The sequence below is a fragment of the Dendrobates tinctorius genome, unplaced genomic scaffold (genome assembly GCF_039654945.1).
Source record: "Dendrobates tinctorius isolate UK_male_01 unplaced genomic scaffold, ASM3965494v1 ptg000204l, whole genome shotgun sequence".
In the NCBI taxonomy this organism is placed as follows: domain Eukaryota; kingdom Metazoa; phylum Chordata; class Amphibia; order Anura; family Dendrobatidae; genus Dendrobates; species Dendrobates tinctorius.
The window spans coordinates 403,848-429,945 of record NW_027361871.1 but is presented as its reverse complement, the minus strand read 5'-3'; the positions used below and the strand labels follow the sequence as shown (position 1 = coordinate 429,945).

General features: G+C 41.9%; 1 protein-coding gene across 8 annotated transcripts in view; it reads left to right on the top strand.

Annotated features, from left to right (window-relative positions):
- LOC141057365 (tRNA N6-adenosine threonylcarbamoyltransferase, mitochondrial-like) overlaps positions 1-26,098 on the top strand; it is a 212,344-nt gene that overhangs the window by 112,677 nt on the left and 73,569 nt on the right. For 7 of the 8 annotated variants that reach the window (XM_073553949.1, XM_073553953.1, XM_073553946.1 and 4 more), the window contains exon 5: positions 9,086-9,234. In XM_073553949.1, coding sequence (XP_073410050.1) covers positions 9,086-9,234 — 149 coding nt within the window. The remainder of the gene's footprint in view (positions 1-9,085; positions 9,235-26,098) is intronic. The other variant, XM_073553951.1, reaches the window with a different exon arrangement.

Sequence of the window (26,098 nt, the reverse complement as noted above, 5' to 3'; positions counted from 1 at the left end):
GATGAGGGGATGTCTGGTGGTGCTGCTGTGGTGTCTCTGGTGCTGTCGGGGCTCTGTCGACATTTTGTGAAATTTCAGAGCCCTTGCAGTTCCATGGTTTTCTGTGCAGTGGACTCCGGGAAAATGGCCACCGGAGGCGGTGCATGCGTAGATGGAGATCTCAGGAGATGTGAGTTCAGCACTGAGATATCATCTCCCAAGATCTTGGTGCCGGCAAAGCCCCAGCAGCACCGCTCAACACCCCCCACAGCGCTGGACACCTCCATAGTACCGCTGGGCACCCGCAGCAGCACCAGAGACACTCGCAGCACCGCCGGACACCCACATAGCACCGCCGGGAACTTGCAGCAACGAAGACACCCACAGCAGCACCAGGCAGGAGGGCCAGACACCTGCAGCAGTACCGCACACCGCAGCAGCACCAGACATCCACAACGGCGCGCCGCACATTGGAACACCCCCTTATCCCAGCCTGCGCCCGGCAGCATCGTTCCACTCCTGCCTCCTCCAGCAGCAACCCTGGGACCCCGCTTCACTGCAGCCACCACCGCTGGTAAGCATTAAGACACATGGATTATAAGAAGCACCACCATTTTAATAAATCTTTTCCTATTCTCAAAATTTGGGGTGCGTTTTATAATAAAAAAAAGTACCTTATATACTCGAGTATAAGCGAACCCAAGTATAAGCCAAGGACCTAATTTTGCCATGGAAAACTGTGGAAGCTTATTGACTCGAGTATAATCCGGGCCTACATTGTCCCCTCATCCCTGTCCTGGCATGCGTGCCTCCCCCCGTCGCTGTCCCTGGTATGCGTGGCTCACCCTGTCCTGTCCTGGTATGCATGGCTCCCCCATCGCTGTCCTGGTATGGTGGCTGTCGCTGTCCTGGTATGCGTGGCTCCCCTAGTTGCTGTTCTGGTATGGTGGCTCCCCCAGTCGCTGTTCCTGGTATGCGTGGCTCCCCCGTCACTGTCCTGGTATGTGTGGCTCCCTCTGTAGCTGTCCTGGTATGCATGGCTCCCCTGTAGCTGTCCCTGGTATGCGTGGCTCCCCCGTCACTGTCCTGGTATGTGTGGTTCCCCCCCCCCCGTCGCTGTCCTGGTATGGTGGCTCCCCCCGTCGCTGTCCTGGTATGCATGGCTCCCCCCCATAGCTGTCCTGATATGCATGGCTCCCCCTCCTGTCCTTGCATGCATGCTTCCTGTTACACAAAAAGCCCCAAACATCCTACTCACCCTCCAGCATGACCTCGCAGCACCTCATTCCGGCTTCCAGCAGCTTTTCCTGCCGAGCGATCACATGGCACTTCTTATTAAGGTAATGAATATTCCTTCCACGCCTATGGGTGTGGAGACGCATGCATATTCATTAGCTTAACCCCTTAATCCCATGTGACGTACTATCCCGTCCATTTGCCCTGGGACTTAATTCCCAGGGACGGGATAGTACGTCACAGCGATCAGCGGCGCCCACGTGGTGAGCGCCGCTGATCGCGGCCGGGTTTCAGCTAATTATCACATCTGACACCCAGCACAATGTGTCAAGGGCAGTCACGGACCGCCCCGACACGTTAACCCCTTGCACACCGCGATCAAACATGATCGCGGTGTACCGGGGGTTAAAAGGGAAGCATCGGCAGGGAGGGGGCTCCCTCCGTGCTTCCCTGAGCCCCCCACTGCAGCGCAATGTGCAGTGCTGCTGCGGGGGTCTCTTTCCCTACAGGTCCCCGGATCCAAGATGGCGACGGGGACCTTCGGGGGCCTGTAGGGAGCTGACTTCCTCAGTGCCTGCAAAGCGCAGGCATGAGGAAGTCTGCATCTATGCCTGTGACAGATCTCTGATCTGTGATGTGACAGATCAGCCATCTGTCACAGGACCGTGATGTCCCCCCTGAGACAACCTAATAAAGTTAAAAAAAAAAAAAAAAAGTGTAAAAATAATTTTAAAAAAATCGCTAAATTAGAAAAAAAAATATTCCCCAATAAATTCATTTTTTGGAAATAAAAATAGAAAAAAACAATAGAAGTAAACATATTTGGTATCACCGCGTCCGTAACGACCTGCCCTATAAAGTTGTCCCATTAGTTAACCCTTTTAGCGAACCCCTTAAAAAAATAAAAATAAAAAACGATTTATCATACCACCGAACAAAAAGTGCAATAACGCGCGATCAAAAAGACGTATATAAATATCCATGGTACCGCTGAAAACATCATCTTGTCCCGCAAAAAACAAGCCGCTATACAGCGTCATCAGCGAAAAAATAAAGTTATAGCTCGCAGAATAAAGCGATACAAAAATAATAATTTTTTATGTAAAATAGTTTTCATTGCATAAAACCGCCAAAACATAAAAAATCGACATAAATGAGGTATCGCTGTAACCGTACTGACCCGAGGAATAAAAGCGCTTTATCAATTTTACCGCACGCGGAACGGTGTAAACGCACCCCTCAAAAGAAATTCATGAAACGCTTGTTTTTGTTCATTCTGCGTCCCAAATATCGGAATAAAAAGCGATTAAAAAAAGTCACGTGCCCGAAAATGGTACCAATAAAAACGTCAACTCGTCCCGCAAAAAATAAGACCTCACATGACTCGGTGCGTCAAAATATGGAAAAATTATAGCTCTCAATATGTGGTGATGCAAAAACTATTTTTACAATAAAAAGCGTCTTTTAGCCTATGTCAGCTGCCAAACATAGAAACCCGTTATAAATAGTAAATCAAACCCCCCGTTATCACCCCCTTAGTTAGGGAAAAATAATAAAATTAAAAGAAAATGTATTTATTTCTAGTTTCCCGCTAGGGTTAGGGCTGAGAATAGGGTTAGGTCTGAGATTAGGGTTAGGGGTGTGTTAGAATTGGGGGTTTCCACTGTTTGGGCACATCAGGTGCTCTCCAAATGCAACATGGCGTCTGATCTCAATTCCAGCCAATACTACGTTGAAAAGGTCAAATGGTGCTCCTTCCCTTCCAAGCTCTGCCATGCACCCAAACAGTGTTTTAACCCCACATATAGGGTATCAGCCTACTCAGGACAAATTGCAAAACAACTTTTGGGGTCCAATTTCTCCTGTTACCCTTAGGAAAATAAAAAATTGGGGGCAAAAATAGTTTTGTGGAAAAAAATGATTTTTTTATTTTCACGCCCGGGCGTTATAAACTTCTGTGAATCACTTGGGGATTCAAAGTGCTCAGCACACATCTAGATAAGTTCCGTGGGGGGTCTAGTTTCCAAAATGGGGTCACTTGTGGGGAGTTTCAATAGTTTAGGTACATCAGGGGCTCTCCAAACGCACATGACACCCGCAGACCATTCCATCAAAGTCTGCATTCCAAAACGTCACTACTTCCCTTCTGAGCCCTGACGTGTGCCCATACAGTAGATTTCTCCCACATATGAGGTATCAGCATACTCAGGACAAATTGGACAACAACTTTTGGGGTCCAATTTTTCCTGTTACCCTTGGGAAAATAAAAAAATTGTGGACTAATTGATCATGTTAGTGGAAAAAATACGATTTTTTTATTTTCACACCCAGGCATTATAAACTTCTGTGAAGCACTGGGGGGTTCAAAGTTCTCACCACACATCTAGATAAGTTCCTTGGGGGGTCTAGTTTCCAAAATGGTGTCATGGTGTCATTTGTGGGGGGTTTCCACTGATTTGGTACATCAGGGGTTTTCCAATCACGACATGGTGTCCAATCTCAATTCCAGCCAAAAACGTCAAATGGCGCTGCTTCCCTTCTGAGCTCTGCCATGCGCCCAAATAGTGGTTTAACCCCACATGTGGGGTATCAGAGTACTCAGGACAAATTGCATAATAACTTTTAGGGTCCTGCTACCCTTGGGAAAATAAAAATTGGGGGTGAAAAGATCATTTTTGTGGAAAATGATTTTTTAATTGTATCGCTGTACGTTATAAACTTCTGTGAAGCCCTTGTGGGTTCAGAGTTCTCACCACATATCTAGATAAGTTCCTTGGGGGGTCTAGCTTCGAAAATTGGGTCACTTGTGGGGGGTTTCCACTGTTTAGGTACATCAGGGGCTCTCCAAACGCGACATGGCGTCCGATCTGAATTCCAGCCAATTTTGCATTGAAAAAGTCAAACGGCGCTCCTTCCCTTCTGAGCTCTGCCATGCGCCGAAACAGTGGTTCCCCCCCACATATCAGGTATCAGCGTACTCAGGACAAATTGCACAATAACTTTTGCAGTCCAATTTCTCCTGTTACCCTTGGTAAAATGAAAAAAAATTGAACCTGAATTATTTTTTTTTGTGAAAAAGTTAAATGTTCATTTTTTTTAAATATTCAAAAAATTCCTGTGACGCACCTAAAGGGTTAATAAACTTCTTGAATGTGGTTTTGAGCACCTTAAGGGGTGCAGTTTTTAGAATGGTGTCACTTTTGGGTATTTTCTATCATATAGACCCCGCAAAGTGGCTTCAAATGTGATGTGGTCCGTAAAAATAAAATGGTGTTGCAAAAATGAGAAATCGCTGGTCAATTTTTAACCCTTATAACTTCCTAGCAAAAAAAAATGTTGGTTCCAAAATTGTGCTGATGTAAAGTAAACATGTGGGAAATGTTACTTATCAAGTTTTTTGTGTGCTGTATCTCTGTGATTTAAGGGCATAAAAATTCAAAGTTGGAAAATTGCGATATTTTCAAAATTTGCCAAATTTCCGTTTTTTTCACAAATAAACACAAGTTATTTGAATGAAAGTTTTCCACTAACATGATGTACAATATGTCACAAGAAAACAATGTCAGAATCACCGGGATCCATGGAAGTGTTTCAGAGTTATTACCTCATAAAGGGACAGTGGTCAGAGTTGTAAAAATTGGCCCGGTCATGAACATGCAAACCACCCTTGGGGCTTAAGGGGTTAATGAGTGGTGCCACGTGATCGCTCAGTACAGGAAGAGCTGCTGGAAGCCAGCACCAGCGAAATGCTGTGAGGGCGCCAGGACCAACGATATGCAGGGCACTCTGGATTGTGAGTAGAATGTCTTCTGGAAGCCGGTGGCTGCGGCTGCAGCTGTCACTGTGCACGCTATAAGAGAAATGAATATTAATTTCTCTTTAGCAGCTGCACAAGCTGTGGCCACAGCTGTCGGCTTCTGCCTCGCTGACCCACAGCTCCGCCGCTCCCCCTCCCTCGACGGCTTTCTTGGACAATTGACTTTTGTGCTAAAAAACTCTGCTTGTACATGACTATATATAGTGATTCTTTTTTCTATAAAATAGTTTTTATTGTGTAAAAGTGCCAAAATATGAAAAAAAAAGTGGTATTGCTGTAATTGTACTGACCCAAAGAATAAAGCTTCCTTATCAATTTTTCCACACGCAGAACGGAATAAAGAAAACAAAAATCAATTCATGAATCACTGTTTTTCTGCCTCCCAAAAGTCGGAATAGAAAGCATTCAAAAAATGTCATGTGCTCAAAAATAGCACCAATAAAAACATCAACTTCTCCCGTAAAAAAGATTTCACATGACTCTGTTGGCCAAAATATGAAAAAATGATAGCTGTCTAAATAAATATGGGGTTGCAAATTCTAGTTTTTGCAATAAAAAGGTGCTTTTAGTGTGTGGTAGCGGCCAAACATAAAAATCTGATATAAATCTGGTATCGCTGTAATCGCACTGACCCGAAGAATAAAGTCGTCTAATCACTTACACCGCATGAGGAATGGTGTAAAAATAAATAAAACCAATTCTTCATCTGCTGTTGATTTGTTCATTCTGTCTCCCAAAGATCGCACTAAGGCTTGGCTCGCATTCATCTTGCATGCTGCACTGAGCGCTTACACCTGTTTTTTCATGTAAATCTCTGAAATACATGTGTCACGGGACCGTTGGGACAAAGCAGGAGACGTGGAACCTGGGCCCCTGAACTGCCCCTCAGGCTAAGGGGGTGCCCTGACTCTCCTTAACTTGGGGGGTACACTTGAAGGTAGTGAGGCCCAAGTCCCCAACCTGTCCCTATGTCCTGTTTAGCCCTGAGCTAAACCACCAACCCCCTCCCCAGGAGGTGAGACAGGGAATAAAGTGAACTGCACCCAATAACACAAGGGAAAATAAAACAGACACCACGGGGTTAAAGCAACTAAAACCCAAAACTTAGCTTTACTCTGCTGCAAATGCTCCAAGCAACAGAATAAGGATCCGATCAGCATCCAGCAGCAACTCCACTGTTCCAGATAAGCTGACCCCCCCTCTCCACCAGGTAGGTCCAGTCTTCACCACGGTTGGATAACAAATGAACAATATTACCAACAGTAATTTACTGCACATGATGACCTTTTATATGAAGGAGGGGGGAGTAGTCGTCACCTGTTGGTTAATTCAAACGTGTAGTAACCCCAGCGGCCACCGGGGGCAAAACCAGCACCAAAACAACTACAGTTGTAGTAAACCCTAGCCGCCACCGGGAAAAAAGGAAAAGGGTTTCTATAAGAAACCACATTTTGCCACGGCTCCAAAAATGGACCGTGGCAACATGATTCAGACAGAACCCACGGTGGAAGAGTCTCTATAATGAGCCAGAGGGAGGCATTGTGAACACTGTAGGACCTGTAATCCTGTGATGTCTGTCTTTTTAGGCGTGCATAAAAGCATGGTCAACCCTGTTTTTCTGCATTTCTGATTAGAAGGAACAGAGGCCAGATGGAGTCCAGAGTAACTCTGTTCCCTCATTATAGTGAATGGATCCATCGGTGGTTTTATTGGTCACGTCACTCAGAGATTTAGTATCAAACCCCAAAGTAAGTGCTCAGCTTAGAACCCCGGATAAATGTGATCCTAAATGTTATGTAAACTTTTCCCAATAAAAGCTTCAACACCGTTCACAAAAAAGCAAGCCCTCATTCAGGTCTGTCATTTGTTAATGGAAATATAGAGGGCTTCCACATACTGGTAGTACAAAGGCTCTGGAAAAGCGAAGTTGTTCCTTGGCCCTCCAAAATAAGTTCAGCAATCTCTGTGCTCCCCTCCCTTCTGAGCCCCAGTGTGTGTAAACCAGATTTAGCATCCACTTGTTTGGCATTTCTGTTGCAAAGAGAACCCATCTAATTTATGGAAACTTGACCCCTCACGGAACTTAGGTAGATTTGTATAGAGCACCTTGAACCCCAAGATGCTTCACAGATGTTTATAACATTGAGACGTGAAAATAAAAAGAATCACATTTTTCCCACAAAAATGTTATTTTATCCCCAAATTCTCCATTTTGATAAGGGTAACAGGAGAAATTGCACCATATAATTTGTTGTGCAATTTCTTCTAAGTACTCCAATACCCAAAATGTCGAAGAAAACTACTGTTAAGGTGCATGGCAGGGCTTGGAATGGAAGGAGCACCATTTGACTTTTTGGATGCAAAATTTGCTGGAATTATTAGCAGATGCCATGTTGTGTTTGGAGAGCCCCTGGTGTCACAGAATTTTATACCATTGGACAGTGAAAAAAAAGAATTAAATTTTAACCTCCAAGATTTTGTGTTAGCCCCAGACTTTACATTTTTATACTGGGAAATGGATAAAAATTACACCAAGCTTTGTTCCATAATTTCTGCTGAATGTAGAAATACCCCATGTGTGGCTGTACAGTACTGCTTAGGCCTGTTTCACACTTCAGTTTTTTGCATCAGTCAAAATCCGCCAAAAGGACGGATGGTGGATCCGTTTTAGTACTGATGACAACGGATGCCACCTGTCCGTTTTTTTGACGGATCCGACAAATGAAGAATTTTAAAGGAATCGCAGCCTGGAAAGGAGAGAGAGAGAGAATTTTTTTTTTTTTTTTTTTTTTGTCCGGCACCTAGAAAGAATTTCGGGTTAAATGAGTGTCTGGAGGATCTGCCAGAGGAAAAAAACGTTGCAAGCTCCGTTATCAAATCTTTGAGGATGGTAACGGACAGCAACTTTTGGCGGATCCTCAAAAAAAACGGATGCAACGGACGGCAATCCGTCACAATCCGCCATTAATGGAAGTCAATGGGGAAAAAAATGGATCCTCAAAAGAAAATTGAGGATCCGTTTTTTTCAAAACCTGGCGGATTGTGACTGATTGCAAAAAACTGAAGTGTGAAAGAGGCCTTAGCCAGACGGCGAGACTCGGAAGGGACAAAGAGCTTTTTGCCTCCGTGAGCTAAGATTTTCATAGCATAGTTTATGGACTCCATATGCAGAGCTCCTTAGTGCTAGAAAAGCAGAATTTCCCCTCAAGTGCCCCCATTTTGGAAATTATACCCCTTTGGGAATTTATCTACAGTCATATTGACTATTTTGACTCCATAGGTGTTTTCCAGGAACAAGCATCAGTGGATGTTGCTGAATGAAAATTGCAAACTGCTGTTGTAGTGACTAGCTCATGCTTCTGGAGACAGATCTCACTGATTCTGAGATTGTTTTTTCCTGGCAATAAGTGCTGTATGATAATGGTAGAATTTTTTCGCTATGATTTTTAATTTTTTTTACCCTTAATTCAGAGAATCCTGTTACACAAAATAGTCAATAGACATTTTCCTGAGTACGCCAATACCCAATATGTGGCAACCTTGAATACTTATATTTTGTTTTCACATAGCGTTGGCAGCTATAAGATATATGTATTGTACATGTATAGGTTTAGATATAAGCACAATAGAAATTTGTTGCAGAAATGATAGCATCTGATATTTACAGCATGTGCATAGATTTCTGCAGACATTATTCAAATGAATATGAAAGTGTCAGACATTTCTCCATAAAATCTGGCATATGTAAATATATCTAAATATTCTCTTTGACATCAACTGGATTCCTGAGCCCAGAATGAGCAGAGATTAAATAACTAAAATGCTAATTATGCTGAATCTAAACAACCCGGTATATCAATTGTGTCTGCTATGCAATGAGTAAAAGGTTTGTTTCATACTTAAAAGAAAATAAACAAAAAAACTTAAGGAGCATGACTGCTGAGGTCAGACATTTGATAATGTAGAGTAGTTCAATTACTGAAGTTATAATGCATTTCTGAGCGTTTCCTTTTATTCTACATGATTTATTGTTTCATTAATAATATTCATCAGGTATGCTAAAAGGAGCATTGCTTTCTAATGCAGCTGACATTGCAGCTTCGGCTCAACACTCTGTTGCACATCACTTGGTGAAACGTACCCAACGAGCTATTTTGTTCTGCAAGCAAGAAAAACTTTTACCATCTTCAAAAGCTTCATTGGTGAGAATTCTCTTTATTTTGGGGTATGCAAGATAAAATGATGATGCTAAAGGCTTATTTCTACCGTGGACGTTTATATTATGCAATTAATGTTTAAAATGGTTCTATTACATAATTGATGCAAACAGAATCATAGGAAGCCCATTGAGTATTATGTGACCCATCTGTGTTCCACTAAGTGTCAAATTTTAGAATGGCAGAAAAGGCACACTTTGCAGAACTTTTTTGTCTACTCTAAAACCAAACACATTATGGAACCCAGACAGACACCATAGGAATTTATGGGATTGCTCTACTTTATTTGCATAAGTTATGCTACAGATTTATTTTGGACATCAATTCCTAAACATTACATTCCGTTTTATCGCTGAATTGTTTATTGTGTATCTTGGACCGTTAGAACTGTAATCTGCGGGCAATAATATATGTTATGATGCTGTTTGCTTAGATGTCTATGATGAGCAGAACAGCCACCAACTTTAGTATCCAAAAGATTCTAAATTCCATCAAAATCTGTCTATAATCTTAATGTTTATATCAGCAACAAACAATTTCTAATATTTCAATGGCACCTTTTAATGGGTGAGAAATATTACGCAGAAAGTAAACATTTATTTTTTGAGGTTGAGTAGGTAAAAGCAGGAAACATGTACAAATGTAACAATCTACCATTTATACTCGTGTATAAGCCGAGATTTTCAGCCCTTTCTTTTGGGCTGAAAGTCCCCCTCTTAGCTTATACGCAAATCATATACCGGGGGTCGACGGGGTAGAGGGAGCGTCTTCCACGGTCTCAGGTACCCTCCTTCAGCAGTCACGTGGTACCGCTCATTAAAGTCATGAATATGCGCATATTCATGACTTTAATGAGCGGTACCACGTGACCGCTGAAGGAAGAGCTGCCAGAAACCGTGGGAGAAGCGGAGCTGCAGAGACCATGCCAGGAGCCAGGAGGGGGTAAGTAAAAGCGATATTCACCTGTCCCCGGTCCACTACTGCGGCCGCTCTGTCCTCCACATCCTCTGGCTGTAATGTTCAGGTCAGAGGGCGTGGTGATGTACCGGGGACAGGTGAATATTGCCAGTGCCGGGGTCCTGAGCCAGAGGTGACACTGGCATCTGTCCCACATAGCGCGCCAGTGTCCCCGCCTGCTCAGGACACCGGTACCTGACCCCCAGCGACGAGAGGTGAGTATGTCATTTTTTTTAATTTGCAGCAGCAGCATATGGGGGAATAATCTATGGCGCATCTTATGGGGACATAATCTATGGAGCATCTTATGGGGACATAATCTATGGAGCATCTTATGGGGGCATATTCTATGGAGCATCTTATGGGGGCATAATCTATGGAGCAGCATATGGAGAATAATCTATGGACCATCATATGGGGGCATAATGTATGGAGCATTTTATGGGGGCATAATCTGTGGAGCGTCTTTTGGGGCAGCATATGAGGCATATTATTCTATGGAGCATCTTATGGGGCCATCATGAACTGTTTGAAGCATTATATGGGGTTCCTGATTCAATATGTATATTCAAAAACATTTAACCTACTGATGTCTCAATTAATTTTACTTTTATTGGTATCTATTTTCATTTTTGAAATTTACCAGTAGCTGCTGCATTTTCCACTCTAAACTTATACGCGATTCAATAAGTTTTCCCAGTTTTTTGTGGCAAAATTAGGGGGGGTCGGCTTATACTCGAGTCTGCTTATACACGAGTATATACGGTAAATGCCTGGGGAAAGAATGACTTGTAAGTTGTTCCCAGGATGCACTGGTTAGTACTCACCAAGGAACAACTGGTGAACCAGTAACTGTATCATAGGCATCCAAGGCTGATTGATGCACTTGGAGAATGAACACTAGCTAGTGTAGCACAATTAGCTGAAAATGGAAAACGTCATTTCTGCATTTGATAGAAAAATGTCAGAAGTCAGAGTACATAGCAGGTAGCTATGTGTGAACTCCTGCCCATCACCAAAAGGACTTGCAGTGAGTATGTAAGCATCAGAATTGGCCTACAAAGCAATGGAAGAACATGGCCAGGTCTGATTTTTTTTTTTTGTTACATGATGTTTCACCAACCTAAACATTATTATATTACCATGTAGATCCCATTAAAATGTATCTACACTTTCAGGTGACTTGTCACCATAAGCAGCCCCATGTGTACATGAGGAATATTACTATTTCTGGTCATGAAATTACCTGTTTTCAGCATGTTTAGCAGTTTCTCCTCTGCACAAGAAACTTTAAGGGAATCTGTCAGCAAAATCAACCCTCCTAAGCTGTCTGCATGGGCATGTACATAATAGAAAGTTGAATAAAATAATACCTTGATATCTGCAATCTAATGTCATATTTCAGAGAAATCCACATTTTCCTTAATATGTAAATGAGCAGTTCAGAACTATGGGCCGGACACTGATCTCCCTGAGAATCTGACTCCAGAGCTTATTTTAAATGAAAGGGAGCGTTGCCAGTGTGAAGCATATACAGTTAGGTCCATATATATTTGGACAGAGACAACATTTTTCTAATTTTGATTCTAGACATTACCACAATGAATTTTAAATAAAACAATTCAGATGCAGTTGAAGTTCAGACTTTCAGCTTTCATTTGAGGGTATCCACATTAAAATTGGATGACGGGTTTAGGAGTTTCAGCTCCTTAACATAGTAACATAGTTATTAAGGTTGAAGGGAGACTGTTTTTAAAAGGACCAAAAGAAATTGGACAATTGACTCCAAGGCTATTTCATGGACAGGTGTGGGCTATCCCTTCGTTATGTCATTCTCAATTACGCAAATAAAAGGCCTGGATTTGATTTGAGGTGTGGTGCTTGCATTTGGAAGGTTTTGCTGTGAAGGAAACATGCGGTCAAAGGAGCTCTCCTTGCAGGTGAAACAAGCCATCCTTAAGCTGCAAAAACAGAAAAAACCCATCCGAGAAATTGCTACATTAGGAGTGACAAAATCTACAGTTTGGTACATCCTGAGAAAGAAAGAATGCACTGGTGAACTCATCAATGCAAAAAGACCTTGGCGCCCACGGAAGACAACAGTGGTGGATGGTCGCAGAATAATCTCCATGGTGAAGAGAAACCCCTTCACAACAGCCAACCAAGTGAAAAACACTCTCCAGGAGGTAGGCGTATCAATATCCAAATCTACCATAAAAAGAAGACTGCATGAAAGTAAATACAGAGGGTTCACTGCACGGTGCAAGCCACTCATAAGCATCAAGGATCAAAAGTCTAGACTGGACTTTGCTAAAAAAAAATCTAAAAAAGCCAGCACAGTTCTGGAAGAATATTCTTTGGACAGATGAAACCCAGATCAACCTCTACCAGAATGATGGAAAGAGAAAGGTATGGCAAAGGCGTGGTACAGCTGATGATCCAAAGCATACCACATCATCTGTAAAACACGGCGGAGGCAGCGTGATGGCTCCCAGCGGTCGGCATTCATAGCAAGTGAGCATTTCTGCTACATAGAGCAGAAATGCTCACTTGAGAAAAACATGTACTCACATGACTATATTGACAGAAAAATTAAAAAGTCATGGCTCTGGAAAGGATAGCAGAAAATGTAAACTCAAAAATGGAAAAACCCAAAGTCACGAAGGGGTTAGCGTGTACTTCCATAAGGAGATCTTGTTTCAGTTCCAGTGCCTTACTTTATGATTAGAAATCTTAGAAGCACGATAGCTCCTATAAACAAATTTTAAAATAGTCTTCTACATTTTAATATTTCTGTCCGTATGATTCACAAAAAGATCAGTGCTTAAAGTACCATCATCGTTGTAGACCTGAGTGTCCAGAAATTGTAATTCCATCGTACAGTTTGTCAGGGTAAACTGTAGCTCTGGAAATACATGATTAATTTGATCCTGAAAGGCAAGTAATTAATCGTTACTTTCATCCCACAAGGGAAAGATGTCGTCAATATAGCGCCACCAGCTCAGGACATAAGGCCAAAAGGAGAAACTGTACACATACTTGTCCTTGAATACCACCATGTAGATGTTAGCATAAGTGTGGGCCACATTGGACCCCATGGCAAAACCCTGACACTGCAGGAGGTAATCATCACTGAAGAGAAGATATTTCCTCCTCAGGATGACCTCCAGGAAATCATGTACACTCAGGTGCCATGTTCGACCTGGAGAGCACTTGTCTACAGAGAAATTACATTAAATGATGCCAAAATGGTGGATTTAGTCAGGTGAACACCTCTATTTTTTTTCAAAAAGTCACCAGTACCTTTAATATGTGAGCAGGCATTTGTAGCGAAGTTACTGTTATGATGGTATAGAATCTCACTCTGAAAAATAGGTAACACACTAAAAACTGCAACTGACCCTGCTGGTTCCTGCACAGACTAGAGATCCTGTCCCTTCAGTCTCTAGTGGTTCCTTATTGAACCAAGGCTGTCAAGTGTTTCTTGCTCCTCCTAAAGAACCAGAGAGCTGAGCAGGGAGAAAATTCCCTCATGAAGAGAAAGTGTACTGAAATAGAAAAAAATACCAGAGTGAGTAAAACAAACCATGAAATAAAAAAATAAAAGATTAAGTATGTACTGATTAGAGAATATGCCACCTACTTTCTTAAAAGAAACAGAATATAGGTGCAGGGTAAAGAATCAGAATAGAAAGAGATCAAAGAATGTTATGCGCCCAAAATTGGCACCTATAAAAAGATAACTCGTCCAACAAAAAACATAACTGTAGGCAGAAATATAGAAACATTATAGCTCTCTGTGGTGACTCAAAAAGTTCTTTGTACAAAAAAATAAATAAAAAAGCTGATTAACAGTCCGCCCTAATGCAGAACTAGTGTCAGTCAGGGCCAAGGGCATTGTACCAGCCATCACTCTGTATACTCAGAGAGGTGACAGAACCCACACCAAGCCACCCTCATGGCTTTAACTGGGATGCTGCCGGGAGAAATAACGTTCATTTTCTCACCGCAACGTTCAGCTAAGTGCGGATGACAGGCAGATTAACCACGTTATTAACCTGCAGATTACCCCAGGTTAATAGCATTTTTTTCTGGTGACAGGTTCCACTTAACACTCAGCTTTGTCAGCGTAAAGTTATAGCTGTCAGAAGATGGCAACCTGAAAAATAAAGCTGTTTAATCACATTTACCACACAGTGAAAGATGTAGAAAAAAATATAAATAAATCTAAAAACAACCTGTGAACTGCTATTTCTTATTCATCCAGTCTCTCAAAAATCTTAATAGAAAACAATAAAAAAAGTAAAAATCCAAAATGTTACCAATAAAAATTTCAACTCATCCCACAAATAACAAGCCCGCATAAAGCTACTGTATGTCGGCCAAAAAAATGAAAAGCTACAGCATGTGTGCAATATTTTCATAGTGCATGCAGCTAAACAGGGCAGTTTTGAAAAAAGTTGGTTCAACTTTTAAATGAGTTGAGAATAAACCGCATGGTCTAATTCTTCATCCCATTCTCCAGATTTCTTGAATCTGTCACCACAGCGCAGACTACTACGCCTATCCTCCTAGTAATTGTTCCAATCCTGACCTTAGGGTACTGCAGCAGCTTCCATACCTTGATTCCTCAGTTGTGGGTTGAACAACCCCAACAGGTGAGCAATTCCTATACTTCTTAACCAGTGGAGAAATTTCTCCTCTGGTTAAGACCTTATTATGCTTGGTGTCTCCCCCTCATTCACAATAATGAAACAGACTAATTTACTTTGGCCTCCATCTGTGCTCCAAACCAGAGGTGTCACATTTTTTTTTTAGACCGGCACAAAAGTGCAGTCTACCATGCTTTTGTGCACTTATTAAAAGTCGCACACCACTAGAATAGAGCCTTATGGAGTCTGCCTCATTATAATAAATAGATCTATTGGGTGATGAAAAGTATTTTTCAATCCAGTAAAGAGTTAAAAGCCAAAAATTTTTTTGTGACTTCATTAAAATACTAGCATAAACATAAAAGATCATCCGATACCTCACAAGCCTTATCTGTTGAAAACGGCAGCATTTACCACTCTTTCACCATGTCACAAGTTATTTTGCCCTTCTCCCACAACCTTCTTTTACATCATCACAGAAAAAAAGTGCTCATTTTGTCTCCAAATCACACCTCACCGCTTGTATTTCTCTGTCCCATGCCACTTCCTCCCCGACCTTGCCACCCTGTTTATCCAACCCTAACCCATCTCTTCAACTTATCATTAACCTTTGGTATACTCACTTTCAAATAAGCAATGATCACCATGAAGAAGCCATCCTTTGACTCAACCGCTATGTCCAGTTATCCCCCCCATATCCCTAATCCCTTTCTTCCATCTAACAGACTCTTCCACAATCTACAATCCAGCTTGCATTCCAATCACTCCACTGAAGCTGCCCTAACCAAAATTATGGAATTCAGTGCTTCAACACATCTGAATGTCTCCGACATTTGGAATCTTCAGACAGTCTTAAAACTTAATTCTTCAGGAAAACCTACAACTTGCAGTAACCTTGCTGCGACTTAGCAGTAGTTCCATTCCCCAGTGGTTTTCAGCCTGGATGGTCGCATCTTGGTACCGTCTAAGTTGATACTATTTTTCTCCCAGACATGGATAATGGTGTGGGACAGAACGACAGAGGTGTGTGGATATTGTTATTTTTTATTTTTGGTTTATTACAGGAAAACAAGGGCTTCAGTGGAATTAGGCGTTAGTATAACTGTGTTGGTTATTTTTAAATAAAAATGGAAAACTGTGGGGTTTTTTCTAATAAAAGACTTTATTCTGGCTGTGTCTTTATACAACTATAGGATTATTAATGGATAGATGTCTTATAGACGCCTCTCCATTAGTAATCTCTGGGCTTGATGACACCTTACAATACAAAGGTGACATCAACCCCACAAATATGCACCCCACTTGCCATCCGCTATAGGGCAAGTGAGAAGAGCTGGGCAAGGCGCCAGAAGTGGTGCATCTAATAGATGTGCCTTTCCTGGGTGGTTGTGGGCAGCTATTTTTAGGCTGGATGGGGTCAATATCCATGGCCCCTTACCAGCCTGAGAATACCAGCCCCCAGCTGTGAGCTGTAGCAAGGCTGTTTGTCAAAAATGGGGGTAACCCACACCATTTTTTAAAATTATTTAAGAAATTTTAAAAACAGCATGGAGTTGCCTCTGTTCTTGATAACCAACCTTCCTGAAGCTGACAGCTGAGGATTGCAACCCCCAGCTGTGAGTTTTGCTTGGTTGGTTATAGAAAATACTCAGGAAACCACTCCGTTTTTTTATTTCTTTCTTTATAGTGCAGGTGGCGGCAGATGAATACCCCCATCAGCCCCTCCTGCTGTCACTGTTCTTAGCGGCAGCAGGGGTAGGCTGATGGGAGTAATAGTCCCATCAGCAACCACCTGCTGTCTTTTTTATCACTTAAATATTAGTCTCATCATTCTCCCCTGCTCGCGCCGATTGCCGGCAGAGCAGGGGAGAATGATGAGAGCCGTGTTCAGCACCCAGCGCTGGAGAACAGCGCTTACTGTAACGCTTTTTCCCCGGCGCCGATGCATGTCACATCCATGTGTGTTATCCATGTTCACGTGTGCGGAACGTTTTGCGGCCCGTGCTGACATTAATAAACGGATATGTCATCATATTTTGCCCATGGACACATGGTCCGTGGAAACACACTGACGTGCAAAGACCCATTTGCTTGAATGAGTCTACGTGTGTACGTGTCTCCGGTACATGTGAAAGCTGTCCACACACGTTATGGAGACATGGACTTGTGAAAAATGCCTAAATCTGATATCACTGTAATCTGTAATCGCCCCGTCCCGAAGAATAAAGTCGCCAAATCATTTATACCGCACGAGGAAAAGCACAAAAATAAAGAAAACCAAATCTTCACATGCTGTTTATTTTTTAATTCTGCTTCCCAAAGATCGCAGTAAGGCTCGGCGCACATTTAACCTTGCCTGAGTGCTTGCACTGGAGTTTCTGTGTAAATCTCTGAAATATGTGATTTAGACGGAATCTCTGGTGGAAGATTCCCTATGATGAGGCAGATGGAGGCACTGTGGACGCCGTCTGAACTGTGATCCGGTGGTGTTCATCTTTTTAGAATTGCATAAAAGTGCCGTCGACCACAGTTTGTTCACTTCTGAAAAGGACACTGCTGAACAGAGCCCAAACGGAGTCCAGAGTAACTGCTGCCTCACTATATTGAATGGATCCCTCAGGGGTTTCATCAGAATCACGTTACTTTGAGATTTAGATGGAAACCCCAAAGTAAGTGCTCAGCGTAGAGCGCTGGATAAATGTGATCCGAAACGTTATGTAAAATGTTCCCAATCAAAGCTTCAACTCAATCCACAACAAAAGCAAGTCCCCACTCAGGTCCGCCATCTGTTAACAGAAATATAGGGGGCTTCCATATTACTAGTAGCACAAAGGCTCTGGAAAAGCAAAATGGCTTCTCACCCTCCAAAAGAAATTCAACAAATTCTCTTCTCCCAAATCCAAATGCCCCCCTCCCTTCTGAGCCCCACAGTATACCAAAATCACATATTGCGTCCACGTTTGGCATTTCTGAAGCGATGAAAGCCCGCCTAAATTACGGGTGCATGCCTCCAGAAGCACGGGTTGGGCCTATCGTACTGGTGACTGCAATGTACTGGTCACTAGAGCGTACTGGTCACTACAATGGCAGTTTGCAATTGTGACTTGGCAACATTCATTGCTGCTTGTTTCTGGAAAATACCCATGAAGTCAAATTCATTACTATACCTGTAGATAAATTCCCCGAGGGGTATAGTTTCACAAATGGAGTCACTTGAGGGGTGATTCTGCTCTTCTAGCAATTAAGGGCTCTGTTTATGGAGTCTGCAAACTGTTCTAGGAATATCTGTGCTACAGAAGGCAAATAGCGCTCCGTTCCTCCCGAGTTTCTCCGTATGGTTAAGTAGTACTGTACAGCCACATATGGGGTATTGAAATTGTGGGACAAACTTTGTGACCATTTTTTCCCACTTCTTGGGCTAAAATATAAAATCTTAAGCTAAAACAAAATTTTGGTGGTAAAAATGTAGTTATTTTGTCTTCACTGCCCAATGTTATAAAGTTCTGTGAGACACATGTGGTGTCAATATGATGATTGCACCCCTAGATGAATTCATTGAGGAGTGTAGTTTGTAAAATGAGTTCACATATAGGGGCTTTCTGTTGTTCTGGCACCTCAGGGGCTCTGCCAGTGTGATATGGCACCCTGTTATGAATGAGTCACCAAGGAGGAAAAAACAAAAAACAAGCTAAGCCCAGAAAACCGGAGAGGTTGGTAACTAGTGGATTGCAGACCCCTGATCCTATTCACAACAACTAGCAGTAGCCGTGGAGCGTGCCTACGATGGTCCTAGACACCATGTCACGGCCGGAGAACTAAATAAGCCTAAAGAAAGAAAGGGAAAATGTAAACTGCCCCAGAGCAGACCCCAAAGCAATAGACAGCCCCCAACATGTATTGTCGGTGAAACAAGATGAAAACACAGACACAGATAGAAAGATAGGCTGAGCAAACGATGGGGCCCTCGCTAACTAGAAAGGACAGGAAAGAAAAGCTGCTGTCTGCAATCACGCAAAAAACCCTGCCAAAAAGAATGTCCAACACGTCTGATAGAAAAAGGCCCTGAAGTCGCTAGACTTCAAATCACTATATCAGCACTCGGGTATATTCTGAAGACAGAGCAAAGAGATCAACTGATCAGAGACAAAATGGGGATTCAGCCCAGTCCCAGCCAGGGCTGGCTGAACACAAAAATTAAGTAAACCAGACAAAAACTGATATGAACAATAGCAAAGAAAACTTAGCTTTAGGAAGGCAGGAACCAAACTGGAAACCAGGAGCCACAGTCAGGAAAAATCACCAGCAAGAAACTAGGGAGTCGGCTGCCTTAAATCCAATCAAACTCCTCATGTCCAATCGCAGTCCTCTTCCTCAGGTGGCCGGTCTCTGCCATTTAGATCAGCTTCATTACCTCCCTTCATCAACAGAGGGAGTCCAGACAGAGAACTCACTACTCCTCTGTCAGCACAGCCAGCTCTATAACCCTCACCAGAAGCCAGGCAAACTCGAAAATGAGCTCACAACAGCACCCTCAAACCATTGCAGCAAAATCTGAACTCCAATATGGCGCCTCTTCCCTTCTGAGCTTTGCACTTTGCCTCAAAAGTAGTATTTCCCCTACATATGGGGTATCGGCCTACTCAAGAAAAATTGTACAACAAACAGTATGGTGCAATTTCTCCTATTACCCTAATGAAAATGCAAAAATTGGGGCTAAAATAAAATGTTTGTACAAAAACTCTGATTTTTTATTTTCACGGCTCTACGTTATAAACTTCTGTGAAGCACTTGGGGGTTCAAAGTGCAAACCACACATGTAGATACGTTCCTTGGGGAATCTCGTTTCCAAAATGGGGTCACTTGTTGGGAGTTTCCACTGTTTAGGCACATCGGGGGCTCTCCAAACGTGACCTGGTGTCCGATCTCAATTCCAGCTAATTTTGCATTGGAAAGGTCAAATGGCGCTCCTTCCCTTCCGAGTTCTGCCATGCACCCAAACAGTGGTTTACCCCCCACATATGGAGTGTCAGCGTACTCAGGAAAAACTGCACAATAACTTTTGGAGTCCTATTTCTCCTGTTAAAGTTTCTCCTGGGAAAATAAAAAAATTTGGATCTGAAGTAATTTTTTTGTGAAATGTTAAATGTCATTTTTTTAGGCATTCCAAAAATTCCAGTTAAGCACCTGAAGGGTTAATAAACTTTTTGAATGTGATTTTAAGCACCTTGAGGGGTGCTGTTTTTAGAATGGTGTCACGTTTGGGTATTTTCTATCATGTGGACCCCTCAAAGTGACTTCAAATGTGATTTGGTCCCTAAAAATAACTGGTGTTGTAAAAATGAGAAATCACTGGTCAACTTTTAACCCTTGTAACTTCCTAATAAAAAAAAATAGTTCCAAATTTGTGCTGATGTAAAGTAGCTATGTGGGAATTATTATCTATTAAGTATTTTGTGTGACACATCTCTGTGATTTAAGGGTATGAAAATTCAAAGTTGAAAATTGCAAAATTTTCTCCAAATTTCTGTTTTTTTTCACAAACGCAAGTAACATCAAATAAATTTTACCACTATCATGAAGTGCAGTATGTCGCAAGAAAACTATCTCAGAATCACGGGGATCCATTGAAGCATTCCTGAGTTATTACCTCATAAAGGGACAGTGGTCAGAATTGTAAATAGTAAATATTGGCCTGGTCATTAACGTGGAAACCACCCTTGGGGGTAAAGGGATTAAAGACGCTCTCTGGCTCTAATTGTTATCCATCTGATTGGACAGATTTTCGAATGAGATCCGTGGCGGTCCTGCAACAGCACACCGATGTATCAGCTGAAGACTGCTCTGGAAGCTGCCTTACCTAAGCGCTGTACCGGCAGAACACAGCAGTCCCGCACATTTCTTAGTAGATGAGTGCTGAGCTTGTTCTCACATTGAAGTGAACGTACTGCATTATCTAGGCAGCAGCCACCAAGCTATGTACGGGATATATATATCAACCCTGTACATGTTTTCGGCTGCATGCATACTAAGTCTGTGCACCTAGCCTACAGTATATATCTGGAAACTTTGTGAGACATATACGGTAACATCACTGTGGAGACAAGGGAGTTTGTAAGTTGTCTAGTCCGCTTGACAAAACCGCATGGACCAGGGATTATCCCACTAAACACCTGCTCTCCCTTTACTATGGGCAGAATACTGCTCAGACAACACAGAGTTAGGGTAAAGCAGTGTTGCAATACTTTATTGAACCACAAAACAGGCAAATAACACATCAAACAGTCCCGGCAAAATACCAAAGATGGTGAAAAATTACAGAGTCTCACCCTTCTGCTGACTCGCCGGGATAAGAGCACCTATGGCAAGCACCGCGAGGAGGTAATGACAAACTTAGGAAGATGACAGTCCATTGAAATACACGGCCAGGTGACCAGAAGGTCACTTTCTGGCTTCTCCGAACATCTCCAGGGAGCCATTTGACTGGTGGGTCCAAATCCTGATTACCCCAAATGTATCCATAGTTTAGTGATGGTCAATTGAGCAGATCTGTATTCTTTAACCAAGGGCCATGGTCCCCTAATCTGACATCCTGTAAAATGTCAAATCTGTGTCCCTCGTGATAGAGCCATGATGTCTTGGCTGCTGTCTTGTAAAGAGTCTCTGGTTCTTTGGATCTTTGTATGTCTGGATGTTTGGTTATTATCTCACACAGGCATATGTCCTCTTTTTATAGTCCACAACTGTTCTTTAAACCATTATTCACAGGTAAAGATGAATGGTGATGAGATCAACTCGCATTGTTTGATTATTTATTCTATTTGCATAGTTTTTCCTCCTATGTTTTGCAAGTCAAAAAACTAGTTGGCCTGAACAATGTGTAATCAACATATCAGCAAACATTGTTTTATTACCCTGCATCACTGTGTTGTAAAGATAGCAGACAATAATTTCTAGGAGCTGATATAATAGGCAAACAGCCATTCAAAATTATCAAAAATCAACGTTTAAGACTTATATGACAAGTGTTTGTTCTTCAGTTGGTCAAGAACCAATCACAAATTCAAAAGTCAACATATAGATAAGTCTATTCCTCCTGGCTTACTGAAAATAGACATCTGATTAATTACGCTAAAATTCTGTATCGTCACAGTCACCATGGCCGACAATTCAGCAGACTCAGGATAAACGTGTGATCTTTAAGCCTCCTTCTGGCTGGCATGCACTGATGTATCTGTATAGGAAAGAGCAGCAGATTTAACTTTCCTATACCAAGGAACAGTGTAAAGGTGTATTCCATGCAGTATATGTCTCTTTACAATGGGTCCCTCCAGTGGGTGGATACTTTGGGATGCATCGTAACAATGCATGCTCATGGGCACATACCAACCAAGCGTATGCACGCATCAGTGTCGACAAGTGCAGTGTAGACCTAGCCTTAGTTTGGGCTGCTGCCAGACTAGTTTCAGCTGATCAGGAGACTGTCGGACCCTCACCAAGCTTATATTGAGATGAGTCGTCAATTGTTAGGTCCTGGACAACCCTTTTAGCAATCTGTATGACACACGTCATCAGAAGTACAAGTCGGCACTATGTATAATGCACTAAAATTGCATATTTGCATTTTTCACTGTGCAACATACATTGCGCACTGATTTCTGGAAAATGCCAGTGGGGTCAAAATAGTCAGTACACCCCTAGATTATTTTGCTGAGTGTAAATTGCTAAATTGGAACAATTTGGGGGGGCTTTCTGCTATTTTGGAAGCTGAAGAGTATATGACAACATATAGGGCATTTCTGCACTTGTGAGAGATAGCATAATAATTTATGGGCTACATTTTTTCTTTATAGCAATGGTAAAGTTGAAACATTTTGATCTAAATCTTATCATTGTAACATAACAAATGTAATTTTTCATTTTCTCATATCCCAACTATAAAAAACTGGTAAGACAATTATGGTAAACAAATATTAATTACATCCCCAGATGAATTAATTGAGGTATGTAGTTTCCAAAATTCAGTCAGTTGTACGGTTTTTCTCCTGTTCTGACACCTCAGGGGCTCTGAAAAGGGACACCCACAAACTAGTACTGCCAAATTTGTGCTCCAATAGCCAAATAGCTATTCTCCCCGTCTGAGCTGAGCCCTGTAGTATGTATTCTCTGATCACATAGTGGGTAATGCTGCATTCAGAAGAAATTGCTTCATAAATGTTTGGATTCATTTCCTTCTATTATTCCTTGTGAAAATTCAAAATTTGGGCTACAACATGTTCATGGAATAAAAGTAATTTTTCGTTTACATGTCCTCATGTTATAAAATATGTGTGAAGCACCTGTGGTGCAATATGTTCAACACACCCCTCAACAAAATTCCTTGAAGGTTGTAGTTTTCAAAATGGGGTCATTTGTGGAGGGTTACTGATCTTCTGGCAGTACAAGAGGTCTACAAATGTGGCATGGTGCATACAAACAAGCATAAAAAAGAAAAAATAGGGCTCCCACCTTTAGTATTAAATTAATGCACAGGTGTACAAATTCGCTATCTGGCCAATATACAAACATATACATATATGATGCGTCAGCACACTGCGGCTAATGAATACATGAACCCCAATATAGCTGTAAATGTTGAAAAACATTAAGGTACTTAGATCTTGTATGGGAAAGATGGATGTATAAGGGTTCTGAATTCTTTCAGATGAGGTCTGGTTTGGCACATGGAGAGGAAGGACATATAGTGGTTAGAGACCATCCACATTAACCCCTTCATGACCAAGCCTATTTTGACCTTAATGACCATGCCATGTTTTGCAATTCTAACCAGTGTCCCTTTATGAGGTAATAACTCAGGAACGCTTCAACACATCCTAGCAATTCTGAGATTGTTTTTTCGTGACATATTGGGCTTCATGTTAGTGGTAAATTTAGTTCGATAATTTCTGCGTTTATTTGTGAAAAAAGCGGAAATTTGGCTAAAATTTTGCAAATTTCGCAATTTCCAAATTTTGAATTTTTATTCTGTTAAACCAGAGAGTAATGTGACACAAAATAGTTAATAAATAACATTTCCCACATGTCTACGTTACATCAGCACAATTTTGGAAGCAATTTTTTTGTTAGGAAGTTATAAGGGTTAAAAGTTGACCAGCAATTTCTCATTTTTACAACAAAATTTACAAAACCATTTTTTTTTAGGGACCACCTCATATTTGAAGTCACTTTGAGGGGTCTATATGGCAGAAAATACCCAAAAGTGACACCATTCTAAAAACTGCACCCCTCAAGCTACTCAAAACTTCATTCAAGAAGATTATTAACCCTTCAGGTGCTTCACAGGAACTAAAGCAACGTGGAAGGAAAAAATGGACATTTTAATTTTTCCAACAAAAATTTTTTTTAGCATCAATTTTTTCATTTTCACATGGGTAACAGGAGATAAAATGGATCCTAAAATTTGTTGGGCAATTTCTCCTGAGTACATCGATACCTCATATGTGGTCATAAACCACTGTTGGGTGCACGGCAGGGCCTGGAAGGGAAGGAGCACCATTTGACTTTTTGAATGGAAAATTAGCTCCAATCGTTAGCGGTTGCCATGTCGCATTTGGAGAGCCCCTGTGAGCCTAAACATTGGAGCTCCCCCACAAGTGAACCCATTTTGGAAACTAGACCCCCGAAGGAACTTTTCTAGATGTATAGTTAGCACTTTGAACCCTCAGGTGCTTCACAAATTGATCTGTAAAAAAAAAAGTACTTTTTTTTTTCACAAAAATTTTCTTTTAGCCTCAATTTCTTCATTTTCACATGGGTAACAGGATAAAATGGATCCTAAAATTTGTTGGGCAATTTCTCCTGAATACACCAATACCTCATGTGTGGTCATAAACCACTGTTTGAATGCACGGCAGGGCCCGGAAGGGAAGGAGCGCCATTTGACTTTTGAATGGAAAATTAGCTCCTAATGTTAGCGGACACCATGTTTGGAGAGCCCCTGTGTGCTTAAACAATGGAGTACCCCCACAAGTGACCCCATTTTGGAAACTAGACCCCCCAAGGAACTTATCTAGATGTGTGGTGGGCACTTTGAACCCCCAAGGGCTTCACAGAAGTTTATAACGCCGAGCCGTGAAAATAAAAAGTCATTTTTTTTCCTCAAAAAATGATTTTTTAACCCGCAATTTATTTTCACAAGGGTAACAGGAAAAATTGTTGTCCAGTTTGTCATGAGTACGCTGGTACCCCATATGTGGGGGGATCCACTATTTGGGCACACGTCGGGGCTCGGAAGGGAAGTAGTGACGTTTTGAAATGTCGACTTGATGGAATGGTCTGCGGGCATCATGTTACATTTGCAGAGCCTCTGATGTGCCTAAACAGTGGAAAACTCCCCACAAGTGACACCATTTTGAAAACTAGACCCCCTAAGGAACTTACCTAGATATGTGGTGAGCTCCTTGGACCCCAAAGTGCTTCACAGAAGTTTATAACGTAGAGCCGTAATAATAAAAAAATCATTTTTTTTCACAAAAATGATTTTTGCCCCCTATTTTTTATTTTACCAAGGGTAGCAAAAGGAATTGGACCCCAAAAGTTTTGCAATTTGTTCTGAGTAGGCTGATGCCCCATATATGGGGGTAAACCTCTGTTTGGGTGCACGGTAGAGCTCGGAAGAGAGAGAGCGCAGTTTCACTTTTTCAATGCAGAATTGGCTGGAATTAAGATCGGACACCATGTTGCGTTTGCAGAGCCCCTGATGTGCCTAAACAGTGGAAACCCCCCACAAGTGACACCATTTTGGAAACTAGACCCCCTAAGGAGCTTATCTAGATGTGTGGTGAGCTCTTTGAACCCCCAAGTGCTTCACAGAAGTTTATAACGAGAAAAAATTTTTTTTTCCAGAAATATTTTTTAGCCCCCAATTTTTTATTTTCCCAAGGGTATCAGGAGAAATTAGACCCCCAAAGTTGTCGTGCAATTTTTACTGATTACGCTAATACTCCATATGTTGGGGTAAACCACTGTTTGGATACATGTCAGGGCTCGGAAGGGAGGGAGCACTGTTTGACTTTTTTGACGCAAAATTGGCTGGAATCAATGGTGGCGCCATGTCGCGTTTGGAGACACCCTGGTGTGCCTAAATAGTGGAAACCCTCTCAATTCTAACTCCACCCTAACCCCAACACCCCTAACCCTGATCACAACCCTAAACCCAACACACCCCTAACCCTAATCCCAAC